Source organism: Peromyscus leucopus, chromosome 5, assembly GCF_004664715.2.
Source record: "Peromyscus leucopus breed LL Stock chromosome 5, UCI_PerLeu_2.1, whole genome shotgun sequence".
Taxonomy (NCBI): Eukaryota; Metazoa; Chordata; class Mammalia; order Rodentia; family Cricetidae; genus Peromyscus; species Peromyscus leucopus.
The window spans coordinates 13,943,591-13,965,777 of NC_051067.1; the positions used below are offsets into that span (position 1 = coordinate 13,943,591).

The following is a 22,187-nucleotide window of genomic DNA, read 5'->3' on the forward strand; positions in this document are numbered from 1 at the left end:
TTGGTTTTTCGAGACAGAGTTTATCTGTGTAGTTTTGGTGCCTGTCCTGGATCTTTCTCTGTAGACCAGGCTGGCCTTAAACTCACAGAGATCCGCCTGGCTTTGCCTCCCAAGTGCTGGGATTAAAGGCGTGTGCTACCACTGCCCAGCCTAGTATTTTCTTTTTTGAACTACTTTACTCTATCAGCTTTCTTATAAAACTATCTCAAATTCTCCTAAGTCTTCTGTAACAATGGTCCCTTACTTTCTATTCCTACAGCGCTACATTAGTAATAGCTTGTGAGTCCATATGTAATAATCTTACTATATAGCCCTGGTTGGCCTGGAACTTGCCATGTAGACCAGGCTAGACTTGAATTCAGAGATGTCTGCCTCAGCTTCCTGAGTGCAGGGATTAAAGGCATGTGCCACCATGCTCAGCTTGTAGTAAGATTTATACATTAACAAATGAAAATGCTTCCTTGGCAACCATCATTCATATCACTTAATTGCATAAAACTGCATGTCACTCATTATTCTCAATGTGCTTTATATATGTACGAGAATTAGAGCTTACCTTGAGAGAAAGAGGTAACATGTTGAAGTAATTAAAAATTTATTGATAGAGGCAGTGAAATCCTAAAGATGTTTTGCCATCACTCTGGGAAATAATAATTACTTTGAAATGCTGACCAAAGGATATTTTACGTTTATGTTGATTCTTAAGGTGAAGAACAGGTAGGACTCTTCCAAATTTACTCACAACCCAATTCTAAAAGAAAAAAAAAGACTTATAATTGTCATAAACATAAATGAAATAATAATATATCAATGTAATTTTTTTAAGTTGAACTCACAATGGGGTACTGTGGAGTTTAGTTTTTTGACAATAAAATAAAATGTCTAGAAGAAAAGTATGAAGAAACAAAAATGAAAGAAAATTCCAACTATATCACGGGCAGTATTTTATATACACACATATGCACACATAACTATTAAAAATGTGGCCACGGTCTGGGATGTAGTAGGATACACCTATAATCCCAGAACTCAGGGACATGGCCACTGAAAGCGACTAATGCTCTAGTAGAGGGTCCTAACCTATGCACATACAGATAGGTACTAAGAGTCAGTAGGTTTAAAAAAAGAGATAACAAATTATGTTGGGAGGCAAAGTACTGGTGGGGTTAAGAGAGGAACTGGAGGGGAAGGAATAAGAAATGGATTTGATCAAAATACATTATATACATGTATGAAATCCTAAAACAAGAGTAACAATAAAACACAACTAGTTCTGAAAAAAGTGGGAAAAAAAGCAATCTTGGGACCTGCCAGTTCATATTCCCACCTATAAAGTGTGGGGAAGTTGTGCTGACTAAAGACTTATAAAAGCATGTTGAAACTTAAAAACAAACAGCAAAACCCCCAACCTAGATGCTACCTGCTCCAAAGTGGAGAAAAAGCATCAATTTTGGATGTCACACCTACAAACACAAAGAGTCAGGAGACATGGTAGGCACCGTCACTGGAGGAAACTCACTTTATGTCCTGGCACCTCTGTTCCAGGCACAGCTTTCATATGGAAATCTACTCCTCCTATCTTTTCCAACAAGGTGGTGCTGCCAGTGGTTGATTTTTCTTTCTTTGCTTTTGCTTCTTCTCTTTCTTGGGCTAATCTGAATTGAGGGACAAATAAAAGCAAATCAGCCATGAAAAAAATGTTTAGGGGTGCCATTCAGGTAACCCTAAGTGAGCACCAAAATATCATTACAGTAGTAAAAAACAAAATAAAACACTTCTTTAATAGTATAATTATTTATACTATTTCTGAACACACAGATTGTCATTGTAGAATAACTAGAATCCTACATTGGGTTAACACTTGTCTACATGAGCTCCATTCTATTCACAAACACAATGTACCCTCCCACTCCTGTGCTCTGTGACACGAGCTGCCTCAGCTCTCCTTCATGACAGATAGATCACCAACCATAAGCTCCACTGATATAAAAAATAATTTATTTTGTATAGGGTATATAGTATATAATGATATACTCTATTTTATTTATTATGTAAGGCTGGTGTCAAATCATGTAGGCCAAGCAATCCATCATGACTACATATCCAATTCTTTCATCCACATATTCTTAAATGTTTCCCATTCTGAAAATTCCCAAATGAATTGAATTGTTTCCCTCTGAAAAATTAGCTTTATGACTAAAGCTCTAACAGTTGTTATATACTGTTGCTCTAAAATCACATGCAGAATTACTATGTCTCTGAGAACTGTCCATAGGCACATACATTTGAGCACCTGGTCCCTAGTTGGTGAACTGTTTGGGAAGGATTAGCAGGCATGCCTGTGTTGAAGGAGGTGTGTCACTGGGCGTGGGCTTTGAGATTTCAAAAGCCCAAGCCATTCCCAGTTAATTGTCTCTCTGCCTCATTCTTGTAAATAAAATGTAAGCTCTCAGCTACTGCTCCAGCACTATGCATGTCTGCTTATTGCCATGACTGGTCATGGACTCTAACCCTCTGCAACTCTCTTTTAAAAAAAGATTGAATGCTTCGTCATGACAACAGAAAAGTAACTAAGACAGTGTCTCATATGTATCTATCTTCTTTCACTCTCAATCTTTGTATGACACTGCATTAAGAGTCAAAATCAACCAGTGTAATTCAGTATCATCTGTAATAACATAACTCTATGGACATAGAAACACTTTCACATTTATAAGACATCCTCATGGATTATCTACAGACAGCAAGACGTAGAAATAGTCCTTCAGTATGAAGAGAAACTGTGGTAACAGCCACTTCTGATATACAGATAGTTGTCACAAAAGGGGGAATGCCACAGAAGATCGTATTAGGAAAATCTAAGAAAAACATATACATGCAACACACATGCACATGTAACAGCACTGAATTATCTTTCTGTGTGGCTTGAAAGAATCGAGAAGGACTTCAGCTCTGCTTGCAAGGTTAGGACTTGCTAGTGTCCTGCTTTCATTTCTGTTACTGCAATAAAATGTCCCATATAAAAAGCAACCTAGTGGAGAAATGGTTTAGGGTCACAACTCTGAGTTATATATAGTCCACTTCAGGCTAGTCAAGGCAGGAACCTGAAGCAACTAGTCACATTCACAGTAAAGAGCAGAGAGAGAATAAATGAATGCATGCATGGTCCTCAACTACCTTTCTCTACTCTTATACAGTCTAGGGCTCCAAACTGGGGAACAGCACCATCCACTTCCAAGTTAGGACTTCCCAGATCAATGAAAGAAATCAGGACAATCTGCCACAAACAACCTATAAGCCAATATGATGTAGACAATACTGCATTAAAATACTATTCCTAGGTGATTCCAGGTTGCATCAAGTTGTGAAACTAATCATGACAACAAGTAATATATTACTCAATAATTTCAAATTGGTTAGGAAAACTTATAAAAAGCAGTTATACTATAAAGAAACGGGGTGTAAGTACACGTGGGGCAAATCTTACCTGTGTAAAAAACTTTCTTTTGCTAGTTGAATTTGTAGTGTTCCACCTTTCCATTTTGTTTTGTTTAAAATAGACATACCTATAGAGTAAAGAATTGCCAAAGTTCATTTCCATACAAAACTGTATTTCAGCATGCTTTTCCCCTTAATTATTTACATTTAGTACTAGAAAAAAAATAGGCTTATTTGTTACAAAAAGACACCTACAATTTAGAAAAGTGAACCAGAGAGAAAGAACCTAGGCTTCCGGCCTTATTCTGATCAGTTAGCAGTTTTCTCCCCCTTCTTTTAAAAAAAGATTTATCTTTATTTCATTCATTTTATTCCGTGTGTGCATGTTTAGTCTGCTCGTTTGTGTGTGAATACCCCTGAAGGCCAAAAGAGGGCATCAGATCCCCTGGACGTGGAGCCACAGGTGACTGTTGGCCACCGTGTGGGTGCTAGGAAGTGAACCTGGGTCCTCTGCAATAGCAGCAAGCATTTGTAACTATTGAGACATTCCTTCACTCCAGCTTGTAGGTTTCTTTCAGTTACTTGAAGACTAATAAAGAAAATAATATATAAACTGTAAAGTAAAACTTATGTGCAAATTGTTTATAGATTCATTTTAGCAACTTCTGGTTTACTTTTTATTTACTATTTTGTTACTTTCCATTACTGCAAATAAACAATGAAATCTTTTCAGGGTGAATTAGAGCATATTTTGTGATCTTGTAGCATTTTAATCTTTCACCTCAATCCAATTATCACCATAAAGCATGCATACAAATTAGCTAGTGATTGAACTGTGCTTCAATTGTTGTGCCCTAGTAGTTGATTTTTCTAATATCTATTGCCAGCTTCCTTAATGTAACCACTAACAGTATTTTCCATGCAGTAGATATTTTACTATGTACAAATGTACTATTTAATTTAGTCCTTACAGTAACATTATGAGGTAAATCACTGTATCTTTTCATTTACTGGACTTAGAAGTTTAAATAAACTACCTTATATATACTCTTGCCAAAAATAATCTTTTTTAAATTTGTAATTATAAAAGACTGATTTTTTTTCCCCAATGGCATGTTCCTTTTACTTGCTTTTCAGTGTCTTTTCCTTTTTTGACTTCCAAGAAATTAGAATACATTAACTGTATCAACAGAATGAGAAATCATCATTGAAAGCTAATATTTACCCTTATGTTTACTAATCTCATAATAAGAGATATCACAATTTCAAAGATAAGGTCTGACAAGGTCATATTCTAATGTCCTTTCATAATAGGTCTTAAAGACAAAGGATTAGCTGTCCAAGAAAAGAATGGACTTAGGAGAAGTGTGGCCTAACATTCAGTGGGATAAGTATAATAGGCAATTTCTATGGTAGTTTGGTTCATTATTCCAATTATTTGAAAATAGTAGTTTCTGGGCAAACCTACTAGCTTGTGATACTAAGTCTTCTGGCACTAACTGAATGAATGGAAACATGAGATGTTGGGCCCCAGAATGTTCTTGAAATAGTTGCCAATCTATATAACTCATAAGTGACTAGCGAGGCTTAGATATGGAACCACAGTCATTTCAGTTACAACCACATTGACAAACAAAATAAAAAGTACATGATGATCTTACATTTTTTCAGGTCCACTTCTGTTATGCTGATGTTAACATATGCAAAGACCTTTTGTGAATTTCCTAAAAAAGAAAATTTGGTTGATTTAAATTCTTATCCAGAGAACCATGTAAATCTCAATAGTTTTTGTTTTTGTTTTATTATAAGACACCTGGCTGGCCTTGAACTCAGATAACTGCCTGCCTCAGCCTCCTGAGTGCTGGGATTAAAGATGTGAATCACCACACACAGCCTTAAAAAGCTTTCCAAGTTTAAAAAGTGAGTTCTTAAATACTTTGAAAGAAAATACTTTCGCCACAACAGACCAAAGACTGAATTTTTATGAATACAAAATTCTTCAAAATAAAATAAGGAAAAAAAAAAAACCTCAAGTAATCAGTGAAGACAATCTTGATTGTATGTTAATGACAGTCTACTTAACAAGATACTAAATGCTAGAATGTTGACTCCTAAAATTGAAAGTAAAGATGTTTTGGAAATTCAAATATTTTATAATTTTTCTGGTTTCAAAATTAACTTTCATATGCAATACCTTCAGGACACCATATATCATTTTCCATGTCTAGCGCTAATATTCAGCTCCAGAGTTGGTTTTTTCTGTAATACCTGTCCTGCGTTGATACATATCCAGTTAATGGTTAGAGAATTACCTTGCTCATCTTTCCGAGTGATGATCTCCACATCAGAAACTTCTCCAAATCTGCTGAACTGATTTTGTAGGTCTGTCTCAGAAATGCCTTGTCCAAGCCCACCCACAAAGAGGCGCTTCCTTTCTCTGTTGGCTTTCATGAATGCTGGGCATCTATCTGGAAAAGTAATTTTGTGAAGAAAAACACTTTCTTAATAGTTTTTTTTTCCCACAAATATAACCCAACTCTTTCCCCTGAAACTTCTGTGTCAATTTGGTCTTATGGAAGTCATTATTCCTATCGTTTCAGATTTTATACCTGGGAATTTTACAAAGGCCCTACATCCACATTCTTAATGAACACACTTTGAAACGGCACACAAACACCAATGTTTTCTCTGTAAACAACCATTGCTATTTTATCTTACCGTTTTCATTTCCTTACTCATGGTACTGGGTGTTTTTAACACCCCTTCCCCCACCTCCACCCCACCCCCGTGATTCGTTTGCACATTCATTTTGACTTTAACAGATACTAACAAAATAGTAAGCTAAAGGCTAAAAGTATCTCCATCCTGGAGCTCCACAGTCATAACAGAGATAAAGTCTGCAAGTACAACAGTATAGCACAATGCAAGCATCCCAAAAGCGCTCTTCAGGTACAAGGGGGGCAGCTAATATTATACCTAAAATATTTTTCCCCACTGTGTGCCTGGATTGCACAAAGCACTTTGAGTGGTTTTCATTGTTCAGAGGGGCAGGAGAATTTAAGGCTTTTCCCAGTGCCACACAGAAAACACCAGTGGTGAAGCAAGGATAATAATCTGGTCTAACTTCAGAGCCTGGAACTGTTAACACTACGCTACCAAGGTTGCTGGGAAAGGTTTCAGGAGGTCCCTCCATCTCGTTTAGCTCTCGGCGGATGCTCAGCTCTCACTCAAACCTTCCTCAAAAGCTGGCTGACTCCTACCGAGATCACACAACAGCCAGCAGGAGCGAAAAGCAAAGACCTGCAGTCTGGGAGAGACCTACAGTGTGCCACTTGTTGGCAGCCTCCGCCCCATCCTACCCACTCCTTCTTCCTCCGAGAAGTCCCAAGTTAGGAGAGGAGAGGTTAGGCCCAACTGCCCATCACTTCTCACACGCACACACACCCACCCCTCAAGGCGCTGCCTGTCAGCTCCAGCGCAGTGTAGCCCCCGGCGTCTAACAACACGTGCCAGCAGGCGCACTTTCTTTTCTTTCCTACAGGATTTCCGACCCAGTCTCCTAAGGTTCCGTTCCCACGCAGTTCCTGAGGGCTCTTTATTTCGTCTACTTTCGTTCTAACAGACGTTCCGCTACCTTCTCTTCCACGTCTGTAAAAGAGCCGAGGGAAAATAATCCCGTAATTCCTACAGAAAAGACAGGCCGCCACGTGACGCCCGACTTCCGGGGCAAGTAGGCGGAAGTGGGGAAGCGGAACAAAAATAAAGAGACTCTTTTCCTCGTGCTTCCCGAAGCCGCCCCCTCAGTGACGTGAGGGTTCGGGTTGCTCAAAGGCCCTTAGAGAGGGGGAGAGCGGCCTTCGGAGCTTGACGTTCGATTTGGAACGAACCAACTCTCGGGAGAGTCGGGAGTGTCTAGACCCCCGGCGCGACGTTCTGAGGGACGTACGGCTCTAGAACGTGGTTTGAGGGTGGGGCGGACGCGTGTCGCCGAGCAGCCTCTCCCCTGCGAGCTCGCGAGTGGTCCGCGCCGGGAGCGCGCGCGCCGCTTGAAACGCGGGGCGAGCAAGGCGCTCTGACAGCTGTGGGCCGCAGCTCCTGCTGCCGGGCTGGGCGCGAGGTGCCATGGATCCCGAGACCCGCGAACTGCGCGCCCTGGAGGCGGAGGTGGCGGCGCTGCAGCGGGAGTGCAGTATGCTGCCGAAACCCTGGGAGAAGACGTCGGGAGCCCGGTACGTGGCTCCTGTCCACCCCTCGGGCCCACGCATCCGCGCACCCCGCGGACCTACCCACCTCCTCACAGCTCGGGGCTCCGGACTCCGTGCACGCCGGGTGTGAACAGTGTGATGGGAGACCTCCCGAAATGTGAATTTGAATCAGTATCGATTCTGTGAGGACACCTCAAGAGTGGGAGCACTGCCTTTGGGGCTCGTGGCTTGATTATAATCAGCAGAAAATAGTTTTGCCCGGTTGATGAGAACCAATGGGAAAGCCTTGCTTTGCTTTTAACTGAACAATCTCGCCTTCGGGAAACAGTATCTAGTTGGGCTATTTTTATAGTTTTGGAGACATTCTTACCCTGAAGATCAGGAATTCGTTCCACTTCACTTCAAACTCATGATCCTTCTTCCTCAGTGGTGGGGTTATTACCCGAGCCGCCACGCCTTGCTCTAGTTGGGGTTTCCTGACTCTTGTTTCATGAATTTGTTTTTGTGGGTCACCTAACTATAGTTAAGTGATCTTTTTGTGTCAGGGTGGTGGTGTTGGTATTGGTTATAGTTAATGACAGAAATGACGTCTGAAAAATAGCTTAGGTGAAATAAATTGATATATGGCTAATACCGTCTATAGGAACATCTGATAATCCTCTGGATTAGGGACTACTCTTAACCCCTATTTGAAGGTAATGAATATGAGGGTCGAGAGTTAACTAAGGTACTAGAAAAATCCAAAGTCCAAGCATTCTCCTCAATTCAAAGAGAAGAAGAAAGAAGAAAGGCTGGAACTAACAGTAATTTAGTATCTTAAACATGAAAGCAAACTATCTTTATTTTGTTAGGTATAATTTGGTACACTTGCAGAGAATGAGATTTTCCTTTGCTGAAAAGAACCTTTTGAGTGCAGGAAAATGTGGCGAAGTCTTAAAGAAAAGAAAATAAGAGAAAGTTGTAATTGATGAAAAGGAGAAATGTGCAGTGGCCTATATATGTATATATGCTCTTCCACAAGCAAGACTGAGATACTTGCTACTGACTCAAGTGTGACCCACATATTGGAAGCATTAGGGTTACCTACGAGTTGCTGACTCCACCCCCACTTAGCAAGGTAGAATTTGTATTTTATCAAGACAGCCAGCCCTGTACCCTTTGTATGCACACTTTAAAGTTTGAAAGGTGGAAGCCGGGTGGTGGTGGCGCACACCTTTAGTCCTAGCACTCAGGGGGCAGAGGCAGGCAGATCTCTTAAATTTGAGGCCAGCCTGATCTAAGAGTGAGTTCCAGGACAGCCAGGGCCATTAAACAGAGAAACCTCGTCTCAAAAAACCAAGAAAAAAAGTTTGAGAAGTATTCTGTCATACCATAGGGGAAAGTAGTTTCTTTACTCACCACAAGATGTCAATATAAGCCCAGTATAACACAGTAGATTGTGTAGAATTCTCAGTAATGCAGTTGAAAGTTAGAAGAATTTAGATTAAGGAAGACATGAGATGTCAGTCAGTGTGTGGATTTAATGTGAAATTTTTCCTCACTGTGGTGAAGGAAGATTGAGGCCTTTGTCCTAAGCTACTTAATTTTTTAAAATGTTATTGCATGCTATAGCACTTTTTTTTGAGAATTTAATAGTATTATGTTTAATCATTTCCACATCCTCTCCTTTTTCAACCATGCCTATGCTCCCTCACACTTATTAATATAATTATAATTTAATTTTATCATAAGGCAGTAAGTGTGCATATATATGGCCTTTTCACACATATTCTCCTCATTTGACACCACACCATCCCCTCAATTTCCATATCCTCCAATCTCTTCCTATTTAAATTTTCTTTTTTTTTTTTTTTTACATTTTTCTTTATTAAGAAATTTTCTACTCACTCCACATACCATCCACAGATCTTCCCTCCTTCCTCCTCCCACTCCCCAGCCCTCTTTCCCAAGCCACCTCACATCCCCACATCCCCCAAATTGAGGTCTCCCATGGGGAGTTAGGCTTTAGCACTTTCAAGCGTCAGTTCTCTCCTTCCAGTGGGGATAAAACTCCAGTGTCAGGCTTGTTCAGTGAATACTTTTACCTGCATAGCCTTTTTGCCAATCCTCCAAGATACTTTTAAAGTGATCTTCATGGTTGACTGGATTGGCAGCTGGAATACTGGAACAAAGTTGTTAAGTTAAATCCATGTGCCCACACTCTGATTCCAAAATTACATGACTTCAGATCCTGGCTTTGCTATGGGCTGAGTGATGTTGATTTGGTAATCTCCTCCTCCTGTGCTTCAGGGTTTCTCTTCTCAAAATTTCTTTTGCCTGATTGCTTCCACTACAACATTGACTAGAAATGATAAGGTATATTCCTTTTCTTTATTTTTTTTTTTTAGTTAGCATACAAAGTAGTTGATTTCACCATGGCATCTTCTTACATATATGCTGTTATCTTTCGTTCCCATCCATTCTCTTTTACCGTCTCCCAAAGCTCGTTCTCTTTCTTCCTCCTGTAGGTCCTGCCTTCTGCTTTCCCCTCCTCTTTCTAGTTTCATGATCTGTACTCACATATAAACACACACACACACACACACACACACACACACACACACACACACACACACACGGTGGGGGAGCAGAGGAGAGAACAAGAACTTTGGGTGAGAAAAAAGTAGTATTTGTCTTTTAGGCTTATTTCATTTAATATGATTTCCTGTTACCTCCATTTTCTGAATTTCTGAAGTGTATCTCTCTCTCTCCCTCTCCCTCCCTCCCTCCCTCTCCCTCTCTCTCCCTCTCTCTCTGTCTGAGTAGAGTCAGTTTTTTTTCTTACTGTGACAATCTCCTTCATCGGGTCACATAGAGGCAGCCATAGCCTACCATTTTACTTGGCAGTCCCTAACTCAAAAAGCTTCAGCATGTCCCTGTTCCGACTGCATGTCTGTCTGTCTATGTTCTACATGTGTGCCTAGTGCCCACTAGAGCCAGAACAGGGCATTAGAGCCCCAGAACTGGAGTTACAGACTTATAAGCCACCACGTGGGTGCTGGAAGTCAAAATTGGGTCCTCTGGAAGAACAGCCAGTGCCCTTAGCCACTGAGCCAGCTCTGCAAGCCTCACCTTCAGTACTAGGGGCAGAACCTAGAGGAAAAATTGTATAGTAAGTTATACACTTACTAGTTGCCAAGTAACTATTTCTGATATTTGCTTTTCAGAAAATCACTTCAAAAATTTCCCCAGTCAGATTCTGAGGGATGGGAATCCTTGAAAGACCTGAAAAGTCAGCTTGTACATTTAAAATCTGAACTTTCATTTCTAAGTCAACTTACTGGCATCAATATAAGAAATTATTCCAAGATTGAGGACATTACAAGCACTGAAGTGACGGAAAAGGGTAAGTATTATTTTTTAACCTGGATGTGGTTTTTAAATTTTATTAGGAGTGTGTGTTGGAGCAGTGTACACATGTCACAGTGTGCTTTGGACGTCAGAGGACAACTTTCAGGGGTCTGGTCTCTCTCCACCATGTGGAGGCAAGTCTGTCTTCTAGCTTCTGCATTACACCCTCCTCCAGGTTAGCTGACCACAGCTCCAGTCCTCCTCCTCCAGGCTGACCACAGCTCCAGTCCTCCTCCTCCAGGTTAGCTGACCACAGCTCCAGTCCTCCTCCTCCAGGTTAGCTGACCACAGCTCCAGTCCTCCTCCTCCAGGTTAGCTGACCACAGCTCCAGTCCTCCTCCTCCAGGTTAGCTGACCACAGCTCCAGTCCTCCTCCTCCAGGTTAGCTGACCACAGCTCCAGTCCTCCTCCTCCAGGTTAGCTGACCACAGCTCCAGTCCTCCTCCTCCAGGTTAGCTGACCACAGCTCCAGTCCTCCTCTTCCAGGTTAGCTGACCACAGCTCCAGTCCTCCTCCTCCAGGTTGGCTGACCACAGCTCCAGTCCTCCTCCTCCAGGTTAGCTGACCACAGCTCCAGTCCTCCTCCTCCAGGTTGGCTGACCACAGCTCCAGTCCTCCTCCTCCAGGTTAGCTGACCACAGCTCCAGTCCTCCCCACCAACTCCTTGTAGATATCTTCCTCCTTTTTTTCCCACATATATTCCAAGGATCTAATATAAGTCCTAATGCTTACAAGGCAAAAGCTCTCCCAACTGACATAACCCCTAGTCCTATTCTTAACCTTTAAAAAAAATAGTCTGTTCAAATTTAAAAAGTACTGAAATTAAAGTAATTTTTTTTTTCTGTAAATTTATCCGATTTAGCAAATGGCTCAATCCAAAGCAAATTACTTTCAGAGATGATTTTCACTAAAAGAAAGCTTTTTATCCTACAGTGCTTCTATTTCTTTTAATAGTTCTATACTTGAATGATAATTATTAAGGGACTATTTTGCATGCTGGTTTCTACATTACACAGTTGCGTGACACACATATATTAAAATGAGATGTGCATTTTGGGGAATAAATTTTCAAAAGAAAGAGGCTAGGAGAAAATGTTAGATTTTTTAATAAAACAATTTTCTTTGGGTGGTGGCATGTAGTTTTTTTTCCCCATTTGTACTCCCATGTTTTCCAGAAAAATAAACTTTATTACTGCAATGAAAAAAATTTTATTCATTCAAATTTTAAAAATACATAAAGTTTATTATAGTGTATATATGTAATCTGTATATGTATTGTATGTATATTTTCATAATGAAAAAAGCAAAATTTATACTCAAATCACAGTATTTATGTGGGCCTGAGCATCTTGTCTGCAAAATAAAGTGATCTGTGTTCTTTCTTTCTTTTTTTTTTTTCTCTTTTTTTTTTTTTTTTTTTTTCCGAGACAGGGTTTCTCTGTGTAGTTTTGGTGCCTGTCCTGGATCTCGCTCTGTAGACCAGGCTGGCCTCGAACTCACAGAGATCTGCCTGCCTCTGTCTCCTGAGTGCTGGGACTAAAGGCGTGCACCACCACGGCCCGGCCTGATCTGTGTTATTTCTAACATTCCATTCAAGATTCATCTTTACCACATTTTGGCCCTTTTATTACTTTTTAAAAATTACGTTTATATATTTAGTGTGTGTGTGTGGGACATGTACCAGAGTGCTTGTGTCAGAGGACAAATTAAATTGAAAAAGTTGGTTCTTTCCTTCTACCGTGTGGGTTCCAGGTATCAAAGCTGGGTTGTTGAGCTTGGTGCCAATTGTTTTGATCCCCCAAGCCATCTTACCTGCTGGTCCTTTGAGTTTTTTAGGGACAAAGACCAAGATCACCTGGATTTTCTTCAGTATTATACTGTATGAATTATGTATTTTTGTTTTTTATTGTATATGTCTGTGATCTGTTTCAAATTGTTATAAAAGTCAGTGTTTAGATTTATATTTTTTCATTCAGATGTCCAACAAATTTTTCAACTAGAGTAGCCTTTCTCCATTGACTACTTTTTTTTTTTTTTTTTTTTTTTTGGTTTGGTTTTTCGAGACAGGGTTTCTCTGTGTAGCTTTGCGCCTTTCCTGGGACTCACTTGGTAGCCCAGACTGGCCTCGAACTCACAGAGATCTGCCTGCCTCTGCCTCCCGAGTGCTGGGATTAAAGGCGTGCGCTACCACCGCCCGGCTACCTTTTTTTCTTTATCAGAAATAATTTTACTATATTTATGAACTTACTTCTTGGCTATTTTGTCCTTTTGATCTATTTATCTATGCTTTCACTGATACCACATTGTCTGAATTATAATGGCTTGATAGTAAGTTTCAAAATTGGATATTCTTTCTCCTTCCCTCTGTGTTTTGCTCTGGTCTCGTACCCACTCCTAGCTTTGCTGTCTTCCTTCCTGAACTTTACAGTGTATCCCAAACTCCTAAATACCCTGCTCAGCCTCCCAAGTTCTGGGATTGCAGGCATGCACCACCATATCCAGCATCTGCATTTGTCACCACCTGTAGAGTAAGTCAGTGCTACCAATTCAAATGCCTGTCTGGTACTATTCTGTAAATGAACTTTCTTCTGTGCTTTCTTTGTGGCCTTAGGCTTCAGTTCTCCTACCATCTTCCAGGTCTGTGCACTACCTAATTCATTAATCAGGTTTTCAGCTTCCAAAATGAAGTTGTTCCTTTCTTTCCTTTATATATGTAGTATTGTGTCCTCCTAAAAAAGAACTTCCTTAGTAAAACTACTTACCTCCATGTAGTTAGAATAATTCTTAACTCTTGGGAGATAAGGAATAGTCTGTGATAGAAGATAAGGGAAACTTACAAGGTACTATAAAATTGGGACATCTTGACTTGGGTGCTGGTTACATGAGTAAACACATGTAAAAATGATTGAGGTATTAAGAGTATTGAATTTTGGGCTGGAGAGATGGCTCAGAGGTTAAGAGCACTGACTGTTCCTCCAAAGGTCCTGAGTTCAATTCCCAGCAACCACATGGTAGCTCATAACCATCTGTAATGAGATCTGGTGCCCTCTTCTGGCCTGCAGTCATACATTCTGGATACATAATAAATAAATAAATCTTAAAAAAAAAAAAGAGTATTGCATTTTAAGCATTTAAATTATGCTTGCTATATTTCAGACATACCATTTGAACTCATTTTTATACTAGGCTTTTTCTTTGGGGCCACCAACCACCTCCCAAATCAAGACATGTAGACTTATTAGTTTTGAATGCTTGGCCTATCTTAGGCTTGTTTCTGGCTAGTTCTTTTAATTTAAACTAACCTGTTTCTCTTCATCTACATTTTTACTTCAGGGCTTTTTACCTTTTGGTGTTTTGCCTGCATGTAATGTCTGTGTGAGAATGTCAGATTTTGGAGTTACAGATAGTTGTGAGCTGCTATTGGTGCTGGGATTTGAACCCTGGGTCCTCTGGAAGAGCAACTAGTGCTCTTAACTACTGGGCCATATCTCCAGCCCCTACCTCTTCTTTCTGTATGTCTTACTCTGTCTAGCTGGTTGGCAGCTTCCTGACTGTCTGGCCCTGGACATCTCCCTCTCTTTCTCCTTCAATCTCTCCTCCTTCTCTTCTCTTATTCTATTTATCTCTCTGCCTGCCAGCCTCATCTATCCCTCTTCTGCCTAGCTATTGGCCATTCAGCTTTTTATTAGACCAGTCAGGTACCTTAGGCAAGCTAGGTGAAACAGCAACACATCTTTTCATAATTAAACAAATGCAGCAGAAACAAATATAACACACCTTTACACAGTTAAAGTGTAGCTGGAGAGTTTCTCACCGGGTTCTGCCAATCCCCCACAGTCCCATAGCCCACTTATAAAATAACCACTCAGACGCTTATATTACTTATAAACCGTATAGCCATGGCAGGCTTCTTGTTATCTAGTTCTTCTATCTTAAATTAACCCAAATTTATTAATCTATATCTTGCCTCGTGGCTCGTGGCTTACCGGTATCCTTGCATCTTGCTTCTCATCACTGTGGCTGGCAGCATCTCTCTGCCTCAGCCTTCCATTTCCCAGACTTGTCCTCTCTCTTTGTCCCACCTATACTTTCTGCCTGGCTACTGGCCAATCAGTATTTTATTTATCAATCAATCATCCACGGCACTTCCCCTTTTTCTGTTTTTGAAAAAGGAAGGTTTTAACTTTAACATAGTAAAATTACATATAACAAAACAACTATCAAGCAAGAATTACAGTTACAATATCTAGTCTATTTATAATGTCTAGTCTATTTGTATTTGGCAAAATTAAAGAAGATATTCTATCTACCCTACATTTGTGAGTCTAAGATTTCATATCTAAATCTTTCATCATAACTAAGGAAAATTATAACTATCTAGTCTTCAACTACATCAAAGACCTCAGAAGGATATAATATTACCTGAGAAATGGGAGAAGGATGCAAGCAACTTTCGGGAGTCTTGCAAGAGTAGACAGAGACAGCTGGCAGCCTGGACAGTCATCCAAAGTTCCTCTGTAAAGTTGGGGCATCTGTCTTCAGTCCACAGGCCTAGAGTCTCTCAGTCACTTCTCTCTGTGTCCTGTAATTTGTCTGGCAGTTTCCTCTGCATAGCAGAAACCTGAAGGAACATTTTGCCAAACAAACTTCAGTGTTCTCCTTCTGATGGGTCCTGCATGTCCAGTCGATCAAACAGTCTAGGCAAGAACAGTTTCTTGCCCAAATGGCTTTTTTTTTTTTTTTTTTTTGCCAAGAAGATAAACTCCATACGAAGTGTTTCCAATGCCCATCCTCTTTTCTGAAGTAAATTGGTGCTGCCAGGAGCAGACATGTCTCACTGTCTAGAAAGTCTAAATTTTTAAAACATTTTAAATGTCATATTCTGTAGGTCTTCGAAGTATTTGAAGATTACCTATTGGAAATATATCTATGTATAACTAGAAAACTTAACTAACATGGCTACAAGTTTGACTATCATAGAAGACTAATTATTAGTCTGTATTTCTTAATTATCCATTATAGTTTAAATGAGTTACATAAACATAATACCTTAAACAAGATTAGAAATATATATACAGTATAACAAAATTAAGTTTAAAGTATCAGTAAACTAAAATCTATAGCAATGTAAAACATTTTAAACAAGTTGCTCTTTAAAAGTAGGTTCATTAATCTACCCTTTCATCCTACCATATCTACACTATTCTCTTTTGTTCTTTAGAAAGAGATTGCTTTTATAATCACCCTGCTTTAAATAAAAATATTGTTTTTTGTCTGTCCCATACCAGAGGGCTCTTCTGATATGGGACACAAAAATCTTTCAACCTTTTGTTTTAGGAATATGCTTGGGTTTAGAGAAGGAGTGAGCTAATTCCATCTCCAAAGCCAGCTTGGTATATTTGGGAATTTGGGTATAGTTTTTCATACTACTTCCTGCTGGATGAGGGCACTGTATCCTTATGGAGACATAAAGAAAATCTTAGGATTATGAAGTAGTATATGAGGGTATTGAGGTATATGAGTATATTGTCTGAGCCAGTTGTCTTGAAACCATTCTGGATGTTGGATCATCTGGGCCATGTTGTCATCAGAGACCTTTTAGGGGTTCTTGACCAGTCAAACCTAATGTATCTTAATATGTAACAAATCCATAGCCTCTTGCTTTCTGTGGAAATAAAAGCAGAGCCTCCTTTCCAAGGCAACATATCCTTAGATCCAAATTTTGAAGTCAAGGTATCTCTAAAATAGACACATTGGCTTAACTCAACAGCTTTTATAATCAAATGTCTTTCTGCAGTTAAAAATCCCAAAGACAACACAATCCAGATTCTCTGTGTACTATCCATATTTATGTGGCTTATTTTTTATAGTACCTTTACTGTCTCTTTAAAGACTTTATTTTTAAAAACTACCTATTTCTTTATATGACTGCATATAGGAAAAACTAGCTAGTCTTACTCTGGTACAGTTGTGGTGATTACAGTAATGTCAAGATAAATCCATACAAACAAGATAATATTGAAAAAAATTCAAACAGATAGGCAAGATGTATGGCTCAGCAGATAAAGGCCCTTATACCCAACCTAATAATGACCAGAATTCACTCTCTGGAACCCATATAGTGGAAGAAGAGAACTGATCCCTCAAGTTGTCCTCTGACGTTCACATGCATCACACACACACACACACACACACACACACACACACACACACACACACACAAATAAGTATGAAAATAAATTTAAATAAAGGCTGTATGTGGTGGTACATGCCTTTTATCCCAGTATTCTGGAGGCAGAGACAGGCGGATCTCTGTGAGTTTGAAGCCAACATAATTTATATAGTGAGCATAGTGAGTTCCAGGATAGCAAGGACTATAGAGAGAGACCCTGTCTCAAAAATAAATAAATAAATAATGAAAAAAACATATGACAGTTAACATGATTTAGACTTATTTAGGGTTATATCGTGTGTTTGTGTGTGTGTGTGTGTGTGTGTGTGTGTGTGTGTGTTACCTCAACCATTGATATACTTGAGAACTTGAAAGTATAAGTTTTTAGTATTTCTATTTTATAAGGCCAATTTCTTTGCCATGACCTCCCAGGTTTTTTAAAAAAAATATTTACTTTATGTACATTGGTCCTTTGCCTGCATGTATGTTTATGTGAGAGTGTCAGATCTTGGAGTTACAGACAGTTGTGAGCTGCCACGTGGGTGCTGGGAATTGAACCCAAGTCCTCTGGAAGAATAGTCAGTGATCTTTACCGCTGAGCCATCTCTCCAGCCTCAGACCTTCCAGATGTTTTTAAAGCAATTACTAATGTATACTTTCATAAATCTATTCACAAGTAGATATTCACTTAAGTATTAGAAGAAAAGTATTCCTTTAAATAAAATATTTGATTTTCTAATTAACAGATACAAAGAAAGTTCTACAGAGACACAGATTATCAGGAAATTGCAACATGGTTACATTTCAACTGGAATTTCAGGTTCTGGAAATTGAGGTAACTTGAGCATGTTCTGATAACAGATTTTTTTTTTCCTATGAGAAGCAGTTCCCATACTTAGTCACTCATAAGCCAGGGTTCCTTATAGTACATTTGTTTCATAAAAAAAATTCAAAGTACCCTCTTACAGACAGATTTTTCTTTGGGTCTCCAGCTCACAAAAAATGAGCTCGGCCTTACCATGGGCTTGTTTCTAACTAGTTCTTATAACTTAAATTAATTCATATCTTTTAATCTATGTTCTTTTACATGGCTTGGTTACCTTTACTCTATACTGCCCATCCTGTTTCCTCAACATCTGGCTGGCCACCTGCCGCCTTCTTCCCAGCATTCTCTCTCTGCCCAGAAGTCCCGCCTATCTCTCCTGCCTAGCTACTGGCTGTTTAGCTTCTTATGACACCAGTCAAAGCAATACATCTCCACAGTGTACAAATATTCTACAACATCCTCTCAACTGAACATGATGGAACTGGTGCTGAACCCTAAAGTAGGGATTTAACAAGGCAATTCCACGTAGTTTATCTGGTAGTTAAAAAGAGGTTTACTTTGGGGTAACTTACAACCAGTAAAGTGGTCGGTTACAGGATCCAGGAGAGGTGAGGTGGAGTCCAGTGTGGTTCTCTGGAGAACTCTGACTTGGTCTGAGATCCAGGATCATGAGGAGCCAAGAGGGCCAGCATATACACAGATCTCTGGTTTTAAGGGCTCCCATCTCAGCCACGCCCTGGGAGCAGGTTATAGGTAGGCAGGGTAGCTACTGGCTGCCTCACTAGGGGCAGTGCTTCAAGGTCAAAGCTGGAGCAGCTACCCACTGTATTGCTCATATGTGCTTTATTTTGAGCCAGATAGGAAATGGTTTTAGGCTCCCGATAGAAGTCTGTCAGGTTGTGGAAACAGTTTTGCATGCTGCTAAGCAGTTAGCTGATGGGCAAGCTATTATCTTTTAATTATTTATTCTATAATTTCCAAACATTTATCATGTTGAACAACAAAAACTACTACTTTACAACTTTTCTATGTGTCAGGAATGTGGGAGCAGCCCAGTTGGGTGTCCTTGTGTAGGGTCTGTCAGGTAGCAGTTGTCTTGGGACCATAGCCTTGTTGAAAGACTCTTGAGATAGGGTGATCCTGCAGGTTATTCTGGACTACTAAACAACACAGGAGGACATGCCTTTGGCTTAGACTTTTTTCAAGGTAATGCAGTAGACAAAATGGGCATATGTAACCCTGTGGGCTAGAATAAAACAGCTGAAGCAAAACAGACTCAACAACCAAAGGCTGCCTCTGAAAAGATTCAAATCTCGTCATAAGTTTTAGAACCAGCCTAGCTGAGCACGTACTTGGTAGCAGAAGTTTCAACCAGTTGATTTTGTCATCTGGGTTTACAAGAAATTTAAATGTACACAGAACAGAGCCAGGGAGGATAGAAAGACAGTCTTGGTCTCAGATCATCAAGTGGATGATGTGTGGAAAGACTATTGTCACCTCAAGCTCTGTAGACAAGTTGCACTCAAGTACTCAGTCTCAGGTGCCAGGATTCCTCATCCTAGTCAGTATCCTCAGCCACAAAACAAGCCCAAACTGTATCTTCTTTTATGGGACAGAAGTCAGTGACTGAGTTAGTACCCTGTGTCTCCATGTCAGAGAGCCATATAATAAAAATAATCCCAGTATGAGGTTCAGATATCTAGGCTTTGAGGTTTGCTTCTCTGACTGTTAATGTCATTTACTGTCATTGGCCTGGGGCAGGCTAAGGATGAGTTGTGGATTATCTAGTTCTCATTTGATGACAGAACCCCTAACAGTCACTCACTTCATTATTACCCTTCAGTATTACCAATATGACCAAGAAAATGCTGTGTGGTGTTCCGAATACCAGTTGAATAAAAATACATTTGTTGATTCAAAAATACAATTCTCATCTCAAAGGAGATACAGTAAAGTGGGGAGATCTCAACTATAGGCTTCAGGTGCTAACTGGTGATATTTTTAGCCTGTTGGGTTGGTGGAAGCTAGTAGTCTGTCAAAAGTTAATAGATTCTAAAAAGTTTTTATACGTTAGTCACAGAATATTGTGTCCAATACAGAGGAGGGCAAGGTATGGCTGTTTAGGGGACTAAAGGTAGCCCAAGACAAATTGTAATTTGGCTCTGGACTTGAAATATTGCAAACTCTACAATCATTGACGCTCTAATCAGTTAATCAGTCTTGCAAAATGTTTCATCTTGAAGGTGTGGCTTCTTTCTGAGAACTTCGACTTACACAACAGTTAACATTTTCACATGTCAAGGCATAATTGATGAGTGATCTTATGTAAGTTAATGCTATCCCCAAATGGACACCAACCTTAGGTCTATACAGTCACTGAGGTAGTACTACCTGACCATGAAGATCTCTGTTAAAGACTAGACTGGAGCATGAGCCCAAATTAACTGTTTCATCCAGGTTGGACAGCCTGTTTTAAGGCCTCATGTTTTCCTTTGCGTGACCTAGGAACTCTTATGTTTTTCCCATTGTAAATAGTTATATAGTCTGACCAACTGAATTTTCTTTGTTTTTGGCCAGTGTGATTCTCACCTCAGATTGGTGCTATCCCATCTGTTTTCCTTCATGGTGGTATCCATTTATAAGTGCAGACCATAACCTGTGGTAATTTGGTGGTATTATAAACCAGGTCCAGCTTCTTCTCTTAGGACTTCTATAGTCTAGAATGCATAAATTGTCTGGGAATTGACTCTGCTATCCTGTTGTTGGCCTTAGGGCCTTGCAGGTGTTTCCTGTTCTAAGTGTTCATGTCTTTCACAGGTACTTCATGGTTTATCTGGAGAGATGTCTTGCTGTGAGCAAAACTAGGCTTGTTTTGGAAAGTTTGTTCACAAATCCAATTGAACACATACTACTCTGAGTTTGATTTGAGCAAGGAGTTAAGTGGAGCTGAACTTTTCAGGATGAGTTGTATCTAAAAATTGGTTGTATTCTCATTAGTGGGGCTGGGACCCAAGAGATGACTCAAACCACAATATTTTAACTTCACTTAAGTTATATATTTTTGTCACCATAGGCTAGTGAAAATTCAGGGCAAGAAAGCATTAGGCAGAACTAATGGTTTCTGCCTTATGTACTTTAAGGATGCAGAAAAATATGAAACTGTTGAAATTCTTTGAAAGAATGAATACTGCAATTGAATCTCCAAAGAGACTGTATTGTTCACATTTAAAATTATGTAGGCATTTTGATGACTACTTAGTTTTGCTAACAGTGTGCTGCAGAAAAGCATGCTTTCTTTGGCTCTCTTAAGAGCACTCATTTTCTTTCTGAACCTTTTAAATTTTATGACTTTTTTTTTTTTGGTTTTTCGAGACAGGGTTTCTCTGTGTAGCTTTGCACATTTCCTGGAACTCACTTGGTAGCCCAGGCTGGCCTCGAACTCACAGAGATCCGCCTGGCTCTGCCTCCCGAGTGCTGGGATTAAAGGCATGCGCCAACACCGCCTAGCTAATGACTTTTTTTTATTAAGAGAATTTTTCATTCATTTTACACACCAAAGATTCCCCTCTCCCCTTCTCCCACTCCACAGCCTCCTCCTCCCAACCCATCCCCCAAAAGAAGGCACCGCCTCCCATGGGGAGGCACATCCATTAGAGGCAAGTCCAAGCCCTTCCCCCTGCCTCAAGACTACATGTGGTGTCCTATCATAGGTAGTGGGCTCCAAAAAGCCTGCTCATGCACCAAGGATGGATTCTGATCCTGGGGGGTGGGGAGGGGAAGGCAAGCAGATCAAATTACACAACAGTCTCGCCATGCACAGGGCCTAGTCCAGTCCCATGTAGGCTCCACAGCCATTGATCCTGTGGGGCGTTTACCCACCACCCCCACAGCTTCCCAGAGTTTTCTTGAGTGCAATCAGCAGGAAATATTAGATAGAAGGATTTATAGCGGAGAATCTTGTGGAGATAAACAGATAGAAAATAAAGGATAGACTCGAGAGGGCCTGGAACCTATTCCAACGGGGCCCGGACTGTCTCTGGCCCAGGGTTTATATAGAGACGCCAAGGGGTGGAGCAAAAGACCTCCTCCCCCAGCACAGCCAAGTGCAGACCATCTCAGACACCTGCACTCAGACCCGTGGTCCTGATCATCCTCT

General features: G+C 40.1%; 2 protein-coding genes across 7 annotated transcripts in view; one reads left to right on the plus strand and one right to left on the minus strand.

Annotated features, from left to right (window-relative positions):
• Positions 1-7,190, minus strand: part of Nol8 (nucleolar protein 8) — a 29,788-nt gene extending 22,598 nt beyond the window's left edge. For 2 of the 6 annotated variants that reach the window (XM_037205738.1, XM_028863823.2), the window contains exons 1-6: positions 6,887-7,190; positions 5,751-5,906; positions 5,100-5,162; positions 3,488-3,566; positions 1,520-1,655; positions 683-751 (exon numbers count right to left, since the gene is read on the minus strand). In XM_037205738.1, coding sequence (XP_037061633.1) covers positions 683-751; positions 1,520-1,655; positions 3,488-3,566; positions 5,100-5,162; positions 5,751-5,889 — 486 coding nt within the window. In that variant the 5' untranslated portion in view covers positions 5,890-5,906; positions 6,887-7,190. Of the gene's footprint in view, positions 1-682; positions 752-1,519; positions 1,656-3,177; positions 3,292-3,487; positions 3,567-5,099; positions 5,163-5,750; positions 5,907-6,886 lie in introns of those variants that run through there. The other 4 variants (XM_028863825.1, XM_037205737.1, XM_028863824.2 and 1 more) reach the window with 4 other exon arrangements.
• A 14-nt stretch (positions 7,191-7,204) lies between these two features.
• LOC114689503 (centromere protein P) overlaps positions 7,205-22,187 on the plus strand; it is a 216,229-nt gene continuing 201,246 nt past the window's right edge. The window contains exons 1-3 of the mRNA XM_028863832.2: positions 7,205-7,667; positions 10,850-11,028; positions 17,952-18,040. Of these exons, the coding sequence (XP_028719665.1) occupies positions 7,561-7,667; positions 10,850-11,028; positions 17,952-18,040 (375 nt within the window). The 5' untranslated portion in view covers positions 7,205-7,560. The remainder of the gene's footprint in view (positions 7,668-10,849; positions 11,029-17,951; positions 18,041-22,187) is intronic.